General features: G+C 44.5%; 1 protein-coding gene across 3 annotated transcripts in view; it reads right to left on the minus strand.

Moving 5' to 3' along the window:
- Positions 1–14,110, minus strand: part of Cdyl (chromodomain Y like) — a 132,863-nt gene that overhangs the window by 13,874 nt on the left and 104,879 nt on the right. For all 3 annotated transcript variants that reach the window (XM_041632911.1, XM_041632913.1, XM_041632912.1), the window contains 2 exons: positions 3,626–3,882; positions 2,275–2,447 (listed from right to left, as the gene is read on the minus strand). In XM_041632911.1, coding sequence (XP_041488845.1) covers positions 2,275–2,447; positions 3,626–3,882 — 430 coding nt within the window. The remainder of the gene's footprint in view (positions 1–2,274; positions 2,448–3,625; positions 3,883–14,110) is intronic.

Genomic DNA, 14,110 nt, shown 5'->3' on the forward strand with positions numbered 1-14,110 from the left:
CTAGGCCAGGGCTGTCATAACACACACTTTTCTGTGTGGATCCAGTGAACACATGGAAAAAAATTTAAAGGTGCCACAAGGTTTGTCTGCAGAGCTCGTGACCACCTCAGACCGGGCTTATGGCTCTTGTGCCATACAGAAATATGGGCCTACACAGGATGACTGGAATACAAATAAATCTCAAGTTTCCACCCACTGATCCTGAATGCGGGCAGAGTAAGAGGAACGTCTAAGGTTGTCTTGGATTGGAGCCCCAGCGGCACCACTGGTTAACTGTGCAATACTACTCTAAAGTTAAAGTTGTTTCATGGGTACTGACAGTCTGCCAGGGACTTAGGCACATTTAATTTTTCAACTGAGAAAGATTGTGCCATCTACTATTTAGTAAGATTATACAACTTCAAAATTCTGGGGAAAAAAAGATCAAGTTATGATCACACTCAGAAAGACACCCATGAGGGCACAGTTCATCTTTTGAGCATGATAGTGTCATGTACAAGTTTCATGCCCCAGAACTATGCAATTAAGTTATATAAAAGAATCAAAACGATTAAGTTTTAAGTGAAACAATTGTTTAAAAAAATTAAATTTTATGATTTTGTATTGGGTTGCATTTATAGCTAGCTATCTTTGGTTGTGTGTGGCCCATGGTTGGACACTCCTGAAACAGATGGTGGATAACCTCCTAAATCCAAGTGTCTACTAATTTTGAAAATGATGAAATATGTTGTGTAAAACCAAGGCAATGCCTCACCACTCCAAGGTGTGGAGTTCCACGGCCAGTAGGCAGCATCCATAACAGCCCCTTGGGGGATCTATCAGAGTCAGGATATGCCATACCTCAGACCCACCAACATAGAAAAACAACATAAACCCATTCGTAACCTGCTGTGTGTCTCCAGGAGGTTTATAGGGGGCCAGGAAGCCCAATGCTCAGTGACAATACTTAGTCCTGGCAACTTCGAGCCCACTAACTCTCAGAGTCTCAACAATAGCTCTACAGGGACCTGGCAGTTTGGGAAAAGATCTAAACTACTTTATTCATTTGCAAGCCTACAAGTCTTTGAGTTTCTAATCAGCTATAAATTAGAAAGAAAAACACAAAAGGGTCCAAAGGGGTCACGTGAGGATAATGTACTTCTAGAGAGGTGGGCAGGGAAACACAGACCTTCATGGTAGGTGAGGGGCTTTATTCACTTTAACTAAAAGTAACTTCTGAAAAATTAAGACACTTTATATTTTACCAGCAGGGATTAGCACAGTAAAGGAGATGTGCTTACAGTGGGACCTGGAGGTTCTAAGGGAGGCGCCTCAACCATTAGGACAAACCAGTGGAAAAAACCAACCAGAGGGGAAATGGATGAGTCTCCAGGTTGGTCATGTTACACAGAGATGGCAAGCTGCCAAGTAATAGTATAATTTATGTGCTTAACAGAACCAAAACTACATTTTTATTACATACATACATATATTAAAATGCTTATATTGGGAAGGACATGTTGACTATAACTAAAAACATACTGTAGACTTGAAACCTGTTAAGAAAGTAGATTTCAAGCTGGGCATGATAGTGGCCTGGATTTCCCAGGACTTGGAAAGCCGACGAAGGAGTCGTCTAAGGTCAGATTGCCTATATAACAAGACCCTATCTCCAAAAAGAAAAAAAAATGTTTTCAATATTCTCACCACAGAAGTGTGAGGGCCAACTTAAGTGATTTAGTCGCTTTACAATGTACATGTCTCAAAACATAGCTTTAATCATTTCAAAAACTTAAGAATATATCCAGGAAAGACTGGAAAGACATACAAATAGGTAGTATATTTTTTGGGGTGTATAAGAAAAATGAACTTTTAACAGCATTATTTATTTCTCTGGGTAGTTAGAATGAGGTTGGGGCAAACAAACAAGAATATGCACTTACATTAAAAAAAAAATCCAACAAACCAAGAACCACACCCATTATGTGACCTTACGGAACTGTTGCAAAGCCTGGACAACTCAGAGGGAAGAGAATACACGGTAGACTACTGCACCACAATGCTCCCAGAATGCCCTGCGCTTAAGCCAACCCTGAAATCAGTGATCTGCCCAAGGCAAGTAGTAATTTATGCCGGGGCCATAGAGAAGGCAGAGGATTTAATTAATCTGGTTACCAGTGCCTTTCAGAGGAAAATGTACATGTTATTCCTGAGGCTTATACAGGTTTATTCTCTGAAAGACGGGTACCATGCAAAAGCCCAGAGGTGTGGTTGAAAACCCCCATTGGTACTTACCTGATAGCATCTGCCATCTTAGTGCTTTCTCTCTTTCTGTCGTCCGTGAGACGCCGTATAAAATAAATAAAGTCCAAACCACAACAGAAGACACTGCCCACCGCGCTGAGCAGCACCAGCTTGCTGTCGTCGGCCGCAGCTGTGCTCAGGGCACTCTGAACTTCTTTCATCACCTGGAAGTCACCATGAGTTCAAGTGGTCAAGAGCACTTTGGGTATAGAATGCTACAAAGCACTTTTTAACGGGACAATTTAGGTCTATAAAAGAGGCATCTCCAGTCTATGCGGCTCACTCCACCCACCATTACTATAAATATGTTCTATAGCCAGAGATCAGAGCGCTAGGGGTGGAACAGGAATACAACTGCACGGGGAGTTAAAAACACCGGTGGAAAGGCACACAGATCTGCATGACCTGGCTCTTGTACAGTCTCCGTGGCTCTCAGCAGACCAGGCAAGCCACACAAGAAATCTACGGGAAATTCTAGTTTGGACAGCAGGTGGCACATTCAGCCAGTTTCAAGAATGAGTTAAGTTTCAAGGGCTTTTGGCTAGAGCAACCTAACACAATAGGGAAAGAGGTCTAAATCATCTGCTGTCTGAGTGCACTGAGTAGGGATACAGTGTGGGAGAGCACACAACTCTTGGAATGAGCTCCGTGAAGCATATGAAAGCAACTAACAAGGCACCCTGCAATCTAAAGGTGGACCAAAAACCTGCCCTATTTTGTGACTCTGGCCAGATACCCACTTGCCCAAGATGTGTGCAATGGCAGACAAGCAACCACTAGAACTCAAAACTCTGATGAGGCACAAGTTCAAACACACTGGATTCTAGAGCTGTCCTGGAATTGGTCCCCTAACTTTGTACACACATTACCCTGGATCACTGAAAGGTCTCTTCTACTAGGTACTACTGACAAGGACATGTGTCTGCTACAATGCTAATGGCATCTGTACAGCAGGATGACAGATTCTTTGAAGGGACTAAGACCCATCAAGATTCTGATGAATGCTGAAGCAAAGCTAGTATATACACATTTACACGTGATTATAGGAAGGTCACAGGGGTCACTGAGCCCTATGATCTACAGATGACTTAGGGGTAGGGAGAGATGAAGAGGGAAGGATGCAGCTACCATCCCCACTTCAAAGCCACAGTCCCCACAACAGAGAATGGAGCAGCTGCTTAGCGCCCTCCTCCTGTGAAGTGTCACTGTGGCCACAAGTGTGACGAGAAGTTAAGCTCCCCAGAAGTTTAGAAAGATCACCAAGAGTGCCACCCAGCAAAGCAGGCCAGGACACCAAGGGCACGGAGAAGCACGAAGCCATAGCCTGGGGTGTGTCTCTCACCTCTGGGTTTAGTGAGTTATTCTCTGAAGATTTTGTGGATAACAAGATGTGGGTGAAGCCATCCTGCTTCCTGACGACAATGTCTCTGTATCTGTAGGCACTCTCTGTCTGCCTTACACTGAAACGCAACCGCTTGTCAAAAGGCTGGTCTCTTCTGTCGTCAATAAATTTCCTTTTCCCAGCTGTCACTCCTGTAACAGACGTCTGGATGGTAGCTGTTCCGTTGGCTGTTAGCGCATCCATGAACGGAGATGTACCTGCCAAGAGTTTGAAACCACAGTGGTCTGTGATATCCTACCAATCCGTTCCCAGTGTGGCGCCTCTGAATTAGACAAAGATGCCCATCGCAAACCCAGGACTTGACTATTAAAGGACATCACAAATCAGAAGCTTGCCCAAGTTTATTTTTACTTTTAAAGAAACCAGCTTCTTGCCTAACTAGTGTCCAAAGAGAAAAATGCTGGCCATGCACCCACTGAAAGAAGTGAAAAGTCTGAGCCTTGTAAAGAATGGGACTGGTTCTCAAGGAGAATGCATTCAAAGTCTGAGGATTTAAAAAGGGAAAAGAGGCTGACTGATGGAGATCTGAAGAGCTATTTCCACCTAAGTTCAAGAGGGACCAAGAGAGACACAGAGTTGAAGCCATGCACGTGTCTTGGCAGGCCTAGGCGAAGCGGCCACTGCTCCCTGTGGATATCACAGACAGCAAGGAGTTCTTCTTCATGTTGTCCCAGAAGATGCCTATGGGGTCTGTTTACTGGACCCACAATTTTACCAGTTTTTTTGTTTGTTTGTGAGACAAGATCTCACTAAGTAGCCCCGACTGTCTTGGAACTCACTATGTAGACCAGGCTGGCCTTGAACTCACAGAGATACCCCTGCCTCTGGCTCCCAAGTACTGGAATTAATGGTGTGTGCCATTTTGGTCAGTTTCCATGACATTCTTTAAATTAGCATAGGTTTTGAGCACAGCCTGCGGAGGATCTGTTGAAGACAGCTCTCCTTTTCCCCAGCAGTATCCTATCATGCATCACTGCTCTTCAGAATCAAACTGGATACTAATTTTCAACCAGTCTTGGTACACGATTCCTCAACTTTTCTTACTCAGTGTGAGAGATCAGCCTCATTATGCATGCTGGGTACATGCTCTGCCATTAAGCTACTGTCTGACCTAAAATATTTTTTATTATAATAAAGTGGACAGTCAAGTACCCTGACAGTCACAACAGGAGGAAACAACACCGTCTGTTTTAATCTTTGCAATAAAAACCCTTCAAATTTAATCTTTTGATGGATCTAAGCAGGATATAAATGCACACGCTTTAAGACTCTAAAAATAGAGGCTAAGGAGATGGCTTAGTGATTAAGAGCACGCGTTGCTTTCCCAGACAGCCTGAGCTCAGTTCCTAGTACCCACACAGCAGCTAACAACCATTTGGGACTCCACTTCAGGTGACCCTATTCTAGACTCTTCAGGAACTGTGTATACACGGTACACAGATATATATGCATAAAACCACCCATACACATGAAGAATTTTTTAAATCTAAAGATAAGCCCATGCAGTGGCACCACAGATCTGAGGTCAGTCTAGGTTATGGGATGAGAGCCTGTGTCAATTACGTCTCCCCTAAACTAACGGCATAGCATATGTGCTAAAAAGCCTTCCACTCCATTACCGAACTTCAGGTCAGGCTTTCTAAGGTGTCCTTCCTGATGTTTTACAGGGAAAGAAGTATGAGCATTTTTCCATTCCCCCTGTTAAAGAACAGGTGCTGGATGACTCCATACGCAGGGTCTTACACACACTGTTACCTTTGCTTTTACTTGTGTAAAATGGTACCCTGGCATTCACTCTCTATCAGGACATTATTGTTCACAGGAGTCACCATGAGCCACATTAGAATTTATTTTCCCAATTCATACTGGAGTAACCACTAATGTTCATGGGTTAATTCTATTAACAGCGGTCTATATCACTCCTCTGCAGGCAAATCCAGACTGCATGATTCTAGAGAATTTGTGACCTCAAGTTTTCCTTCCTGACTAGAACACCCAATGGCACCTGTCAGGCAGAATGTTGTTGAATCGCTCTGAAAACTTTTAAGCTTCACTTTCTTTTCTGCCAGATCCTCCCCAACTGGTGCTCAAAACCTGTACTTCTGCCCAAAGCGCTCTCCGCTGTTCTTTTCAGCACCACTTCTTCCTTGCTGCTCCATTCCCTGACTTACTTCAACTCAGAGTCAACACTGCCAGGTAATTAATTCATTTAGTACAGAGAAACGAACCATGTATGATTTTGAAGTACTGAACTCAAGTGAGAAAGATAGGGGCATGCACACGGGGAACTGAGAGTTAGAGACACTGGCTTTACCCAGGGCAAGCATAGTCATGGGGATAGGGTGCATAGCTCAGAAGCATAAAGGTGTAACAGCACTCTACCCAAGGGTAGAGGAAAACACTGGTGTGCAGGACTTGTTCGGGATTCCAATACCAGTCTGGATATATACAGGGAAAGACTGTATTAAGTCTGGTAGAGACCGACTTTTGAGGATAGATCAGCTCCTAGAGACCTAAACTGAGTAATCTTCAGAGTTTACACAGGGCTGGGAGTCCACAGAAGCCCTGGTGAGAGGTGTTACATGCAGAGCAAGGCACAGGCACACATGGACAGTAAACCTATTCTGGTCTAAGATGAAAGATGTATGGAATTACACCAAACTTACAGTGAGACAGAACAAGCTAACACTTCTGCCTGGAACTCCAGTTCTAGGTGACCTGATGTCTCTGGCCTCCACGGCTCCTGAATTCCCATGCACATACTCACAGAAATACACATAATTTAAAAACAAACACAGATTTTAAAGTATATAATAAAAACCTAACACCTTAAATTGTAAACAAAAAAAAAAAAAAAAAAAAAAGAAAAATTCGATATCCAGCAAGCAACCCGAGGCTGACAGGAGAAAACCAGGACTGAAGTCCAAGATTAAATCACTGAATAGGAAGAGATCCCCAAACTGATGAGATTAACAGAAAAAGACATTTCAAAACTAATTATCATCCATACGTAAAGACCAAGAGTGGAACAATGACCTATGAGGGGGAAAATTCAGACATGCCAGGTTGATAGCCCATGGGGTGCTAGTCAGTCCCTAAGCAGCCAAGGTAGATAATACTAATAGACTACAAGGTAATTACCCCCAGAGGGGAAAGACGCAGCAACATCTTGCTCAGCGCACTACTCCAGGGCTGTGCAACAACGGTCCACATAGAAACAAGTTAAAATGTTTTTGTTTTAAAATCCGAGACGTGTCACAGTTAGCTTCAGCTATCAATTTGATACACCTGGCAAGAGGGAACCTCACTCAAGGCATTGCCTACAGTGGTCGAGCCTGTTAATATATCAGGGGGTGAGATGGGGAGGTGGATTTTCTTTATTGCTGGCTTTTGTACAAGGGCTCAGACTGTATAAGAAAGATAGTTAAGCAAACTAGGAGGAGAAGGAGGAAAAAGAGAGAAGGAGGAGGAGGAGGAGGAGGAGGAGGAGGAGGAGGAGGAGGTCAGTAAGCTGCATTTCTCTGTGGCCTCTGCGTCAGCTCCTGCCTCTGGAGTCTTGCCTTGGATGCTGGCATTGGTTTCCCTGATGATAAGGGCTATAAACCAAATACACCCTTTCTTCTCCAAGTTGCTTTTGGTTATGGTGCTCATCACAATGAAAGAAACCAAACTAGAATAATGAAGTTGTCGAAAATGTTTCTTATTATGCCTATTTCTTACAGAGGTATAGATCTAAAAGAAAAAGGAAGTTTATTTTCCAAAGAATGAGTTTTAAGACTAGAAAATTTGTTCAAAAAAAAAAAAATCACATGCCTGAGGCTCAGGACAGAGGTAAGTTTAAGATACTTTAGAAAGAACAGCTCATGGTTTCCGTATTTCAAGAAAGCCAGGAAGAAGCCTATGGAGCCAGGTCGTTTAACAAAGATTAGCCAGGATGCATGTGCATCCCTCGTACATTCAGACACAAGCAAATCATAAATCTGAGGGTGGGGAGACACCGCAGACAGAACACTCTACTTGTCTTTAGAAGCCTAGGAGCGAGACAACAGAATGGTGCCTTTAACTGAAGCAGAAAATAGTAACCACCTGGCTCATCCCCAGGGGAAAAAAAGTCTACCTTTCCCCTACTTTTGTATCAACAGCAAAAATGGGTAAAATCGTTTAGAATATAGTGGAAACAGTATCTGAGTGTTTGGAACAGTATGTAGTGTTTGGAACAATACTACTTCTCAAGACGGATTTTATTTGAACACATTAGTAAGTGAAGGCAGCCCTGGAGCAGTAGCATCTATTTTATACAATACAAAGCGTACAAAAGGCCCCTCGCTCCAACTACAGGGATCTGAGTTTCCCAGTGATAGATGCTCCGCAGTCCTCTGCAAGGCACTTGGTACAACTGTGTGGAGAGCGCTCATGAATGAACAGCGCCCTGCTGAACTTAACTCCTTGGGAATCCAAAGCTCAGATTTGCTGATCATTACTAAAGAAACCTTATTAGTAAGAGGCAGTGTGTGTCCAAATTCGGCTGAATAAACTCACTCCCTGTCACTGTCTAATCCAGAGCTGGACTGTAGGTGTAGACGACGCCCTCTACCCCAGCCAAACATTCTAGTGGCTCGGGGTTCTAGATACAGGCCAAGAACACAGGGGCAGCACAGAGAACAGGAGGACCAGACTGACTGTGGTGAGCTGATATCACCACACAGCTGCCAGGTCAGATACTCCAGACTGGAATACCCTTCCTGTTCTAGCTGGTACAATTGCAAGTTTTCATCCTGGGATAAGGCTAGGAGTTCTTTTAGCCATCACTGCAGGGTGGTTAAAATCTGACCTTGGCCTTGGAGCTCTTGGGCAACAAGTGAGAGATACTGTATTCTCTACTGGGAGGCCACCCTCTGTCCCACACAACTGTACTTTAAAGCTCTGGGATACAAAGGCAGTTTCATGGTTACCAGTTAGTATTTGTTTCAGACAGGACTCTTAGAAACTAGTGATCACAGTGTATCCATATAGTGCCCAGACCTTCAAGGTGGGTCAGGCTGGGGAGGTCTGAGCATGCAACTTCCATACCAGCATCTCCATGCTAAGTTTACCTCATGAGAGGCTCCAGCTGTGTCCCTAGACAGCACCACCCAAATCACCTGGGCCCTGAGGGAAGTGCTTCTACCTCAAGGGCTCTCAACCTATAGGCTGCTACCCTTTCAGGTGCCGCATATCAGGTTATTTACATTGGCAATTCATAACAGTAGCAAAATCACAGGTATGGCCGGGGTCACCAAAACATGAGGGATTGTATTACAGGGTGACAGTGTTAGGAAGGCTGAAAACCACTTCTTTGATCCGCGTGACAAATCCACAGACCTGGATTTAAAGCTTACCAATCCAACCTCTGTGCCTGGTTCCTGAATGGTGGTGGTTTGAATGAGGATGGCGTCCACAGGCTCATATATGTGAATGTTTAGTCCTTAGCTGGTGAACTGTTTGAGAAGGGTTAGAAGGATTAAGGGGTGTGGTCTTGCTGGAGTAGGTGTGAATTTGTTGGAGGAAGCGTGTCACTATGGGCTTGAATGTGCTTTTGCCTGCTACCTGTGGATCTGGATGTAGTTCTCAGCTCCTTATTAGCACCACACCTCCCTGCTGCCATGCGCACCCCATCACGATGACAAGGGACTGACCCTCTGAAAGCCCCCAATTAAACGCCATGTTTCCTAAGAGCTGCCTTGGTCATGATGTGTTTTCACAGCAACAGAACAGTGACTAAGACAGCCTTCCCGGCCCTCTCCCCACTGGCACATTGCCAGCCTGGAAGACAGGTGGCTGGCTGGGCAGAATGCCAGGTCTCTGTCCTGACTCTACACTAACCACAGGGGAGAGGTCACAGGCCTTTGGATGCGGGGAGGGATGGGCACAGCACCAGCCTGGTCTGCCCCCGCTCTTCACACATGTAACCCCGGTTCCCTCCTTTGCCTGCCCTCACAGTTCTGATCGGCTTGATTTTCAAGCCTTTCACTCTTTGAACCATTTTTATCCGACTGCACAATGACACGCCTCCCTTGGCCACTGAAACTTTTCTCAAATTCTTCTTTCTTAAAATATTATTATTGCTTATTTATGTGCTAGTGTGTGTATATGCATTTGCTTCTGTCTGAAAAATTCAGAAGGGTGTAGATTCCCTGGAGCTGGAGTTACAGGCAGTTGTGAGCTGTCTAAGTGGGTTTCTTGGGGTCAAATTTGGGTCCTCTGCAAGAACAATATGCACTCTTAACTACTGGGCCATCTGTCTGGCCACCTCCTTAAACTTTTCATTCAACAATTTTCTATACAAATTAAGAAGCAATATGTCAACATTAAGCGTAAACTTAGTTGAAGTGTACAGGATTCCCATATCATGGGTCAGAGGTTTCAGACCTGAGGCTCTTGTGTTAATGACTCAGTTTTCAGCCTTGAGCACACACGTGTATCCAGCTCTCCAAGGAGAACTGGGGTTGTCCAAAGGTCAGGGAGGGGGCATGACATCCTGTAGCACACACTTATGGTACAGCGTTAGCAGTTACTGTAAGACTGCACTAGACTCCTTCTTTACAGAACAAAGGGAACCTACAAGCGGCAAAGATAGAAGCTCCACCTTGGTCCACAAAGCACACGGATACTTCATTAAAACTGCAAAATAACTCAGGAGTATCAGAAACAGACAAAAAGTAGATGAATGGAAAACTGGAGGAAAACATTAAAAACTCAAGATCACATAGCCTAGGAAGCAAAGCTGTGGGTTCTTCAATTAAAGTGACTTGCTGTAACAGCTAACTTTCCAGCGAGAGCTAATCTAAAAATATTAAGTGTGCAAAGCAGTAAGGAGAGCTAAGTTGAAAAACACTATGTTTAGACAAAAAAAAAAATACCAATTAATGAGAGAGATTATGTAACTTTAAATCAACTCTAAATAGTTAATTATACCTTCCTGAACCTAAATAAGACCAGTCTAATTCAATCAAGGGAGATACAATAATGATGTATTTGACATGCCGAGTGTGGTGTGCTGCTACCAGCAGCAGGGCTTCTCACCCGGAGTCACCAGATTCCCAGAGAACTCCTCAGAGTGCCTTTGGTCCACACTGCCAGTCACTTGACGTGATCAGCACAACTCAAAAGCTGATGCATTTGATACCTACCAGCGATGGACCATTCTCAAGGTCTGAAATAGCCCCAAATGTAAAATAGACGGGGCAGAAGGGAAGTTACAGGAGCCATGACATTTCCTTCACACCAAAGAATCCTAAACACCGAACAATTAAACTAAGTAACAGAGGAAACAGGAAGACAGCTAGCTGGCCAGGATCTTAGAATCCAGCAGGGAGCTGTGCAGTACTGGTCAACACCAGGAGACGAATGACTGGTTCTGTGATGGCTCGCAAGACAGAGATAGCGGATTGGTTGTTTGTGGCATAGCTTCATGGTCAGGCAAATGAAATGTCCAGATTTTGATCAACCATGTTCCCTCATAATAGACTAGTCATTCAGTCATAACTATAACTCTTTCCAACTTATCTGACACCAAATCCAAGGGAAAGTGTGGTTTCTTGGAGTAATGAAGACAGGTGGCTGGTCAGGGCAAAGGCTGGCTCCTAACACTGATTGACGGCCTTGCCAATGCTCACTACGGGGTACCAGGACCTCACTAAATCTCTTTACAAGAGGAAACCCAAGGTCTATTGTTGCCTGAGCTTACCAGTAGGCGTTAAGATCCCGGCACAAGAAAAGCAAACCAGCAAAAGGTACATGATGGGAAAAGATGTATTCTTAATGGATGGGAAATCTTCAAAGTTAGGAATATCTCCAAAGACCTCTGGGTTGAGACTTGATGGGATTGAGATTTCGGCGGCTCCCGAGTGCTTTGCATACGGTGGGTTCTCAAAGGGTATCTGCTGAATGCAACTGTTAACAGACTCTGGCACGTTAGGATACTATGCCAATTAGCAAAGAAATGGAATGTCCGGATATGTCAGATTCAGGATGGGAAGAACAGACTGGAACCAGCCTTCTGAGGGTTAAACAGCACATTAAATAATTATAGGAATAACAGTGGAGGCAGTGGAGGGATTAAATGATCAACAACTCACCCACCTGCCAGCAACAACTGTCAACCGAGCCCAGGGAGAGAGGAATGCTTGAGCTCATCCGGGGAACGGGAAATATGTTCTAGCCAGTTAGAAAAACCCCCGAGGGCTGATGTAACTCCCAACACATGTCTCATAGCTTATTAAAATTTAAGGGCTTCATACCAGGGTTGTTTTTATTACCTCTGGCATTGACCTGAGTGAAGAGCCAAAGGGGCTGCTTTTTACAAATGGGGGGAAAACCACTGTTGGGCTGGGGAAAAAAAAATGGCTGTTTCTTAGGCAGGCTCAGATTTCCCTTCCGTGGATGACAATTTGAGAGGAAACACACTAAGGCCACATGGCAGCATCATCCTCTCCTTGGGCTTAAAACACGCACCTCCCAGTCTCACTTGTCCTAAATAAACGACTACTATTCATCAGCAGGGCTTGCACACAACACCCAGGACCACTGCTATTCAGGCAACAGTTCATGCTAGGAGATTATTAAAAAAATATAAACACACACACACAGAATTCTAATAGGAGTTAGGGAAATGGCTCAGTGTAGGTAAAGTGATGGCCAGGCAAGCATGAGAACCTCCGTTTGAATCCCTGGTACTCACTTAAATGCCAGACAGCAATGGTGGCCTAACTGTAATCACAGCACTTCAAAGGGAGAGACAGGATCCCCAGGCAAGCAGGCTAGTTGAACTAGCTAGCTGGTAAGCTCAATTAATACCTTGATAATACCGCAAATGTCAGTGACCAAGGAAGACACCCGAGATCAACCTCTGGCCTTCACACCTGCACGAACACCTGCATAAGTGTGTGCCTATACAAGCGCAAACACGTACACACTTAAAAGCCTCATTCACAAGATTAAAATGCTGTTCTGATGGCTCTGATGGCTTCCTCTCAGTTTCTACCTCCGTCCCTCACACTCATTGCACGAGCTTCTCCTATGCTGTGAAAAGCTTCCCTGCAGTGTACACCAGTGTTTGCGGGGACACCTGGATCAAGCCGAGACACTCCTGCTCAAGACTCTATTCTTGGTGCAATGACAGCCAGACATCTCTCAAGGGCCCCCAACAAAGATTAGCAAACAAATGGGTTATATTGCAGCGTTACAATTTGTTGGGTGTTTCTAAGTGTACAGTAATTCAGTGCCATCGAGCACATTTTACAGAGGCATGCGACATCCCCAATAAACACTAACTTCTTTGTTCTAGCTCCTTCGTGTTCGAGGATTTGGCTACTTTGGGGACTCCTCCTGTAAGGAGAACCACACGTCTGCCCTGTGTGACTGGCCTGCTTACTCAGAACAATGTCCTTAAGGCACAGTCCTGATGTAGCACAGAAAGGACTTGTGTTTTTTTAAGGCCCGATGATCCTGCTGTCTGGCCAGATCACAGCCGCACATCTGTCCACCAGCCAACAGACCGCTGGCGGTTTTCACCTTTTGGCTTTCATTGGCAGTCTCTCTTTTCTCTCTTCCAGACTGCTTTTCATGAACTCTGAACCCACTCCTAAAAATGGAATTACTGCATCTTACAGTAATTCTATGTTAAAGTTTTTAAAGTTACATTTAATATTTATTTTCCTATATTATCCCACAATGTATTTAATGAGCAGCTATAGTCAAGTTCTTGGGAAATAGCTAAACTATGGACTGTTGTCACTTCCATTTCCTTGCTAAACATCTTCAAGTTGGTATCCTTGGGATAAGCAAGCAGGGGAGACACGTCAAGGAAATGAGGGGTTACTGTAACTAAAATATACAAGAAGCCATGCAATTCGGAGGCTGTCCTGTCCAGAGACAAGGAAGGTCTTTGTTTATCCGCTTATGTCCAGGTGCTGCCATCTCCTGAGCCATCCTGGACTGCTAACACCCACAGGCAGCATCCACACCTCAGCATTCTGCCTCTGGTTCTGAGCCAGTTTCAAGGTTTGCTGAATGGCCTTTAACCATATGATTTCACCATGCAAAGTTCTTAGCACAAGGGCACAGCCAAGAGTCCTCGCCTGTGCTCAGGTTTTGTGGCACACAGGTCAGTGCTGTGTGGATTACCCTGTGCTAAGAACCCTCTGCCAGCTCCCGTCCTCACTGGGAGTTTGCTGAGCTCCTCAGAGAGCAATAATCCCTAAGAGGATTTAGATCCCTGAATCTAGAAAGGGAGCCTTTAGTAGCACAAAGGAGTCTGAAATCGCACATTTACTGAGTCCTTCACAACAGACACCCCATGAAGCAAGTACAAAGCTGTGGGCTATAATCAACACTTTAGAGCCAAAGTGTAGAACATCAAGGAAACTAGGACCCTTAAATGTGAAT

Source organism: Microtus oregoni, unplaced genomic scaffold (genome assembly GCF_018167655.1).
Source record: "Microtus oregoni isolate MIOR12 unplaced genomic scaffold, Mior012 000042F_ref0000377, whole genome shotgun sequence".
In the NCBI taxonomy this organism is placed as follows: Eukaryota; Metazoa; Chordata; class Mammalia; order Rodentia; family Cricetidae; genus Microtus; species Microtus oregoni.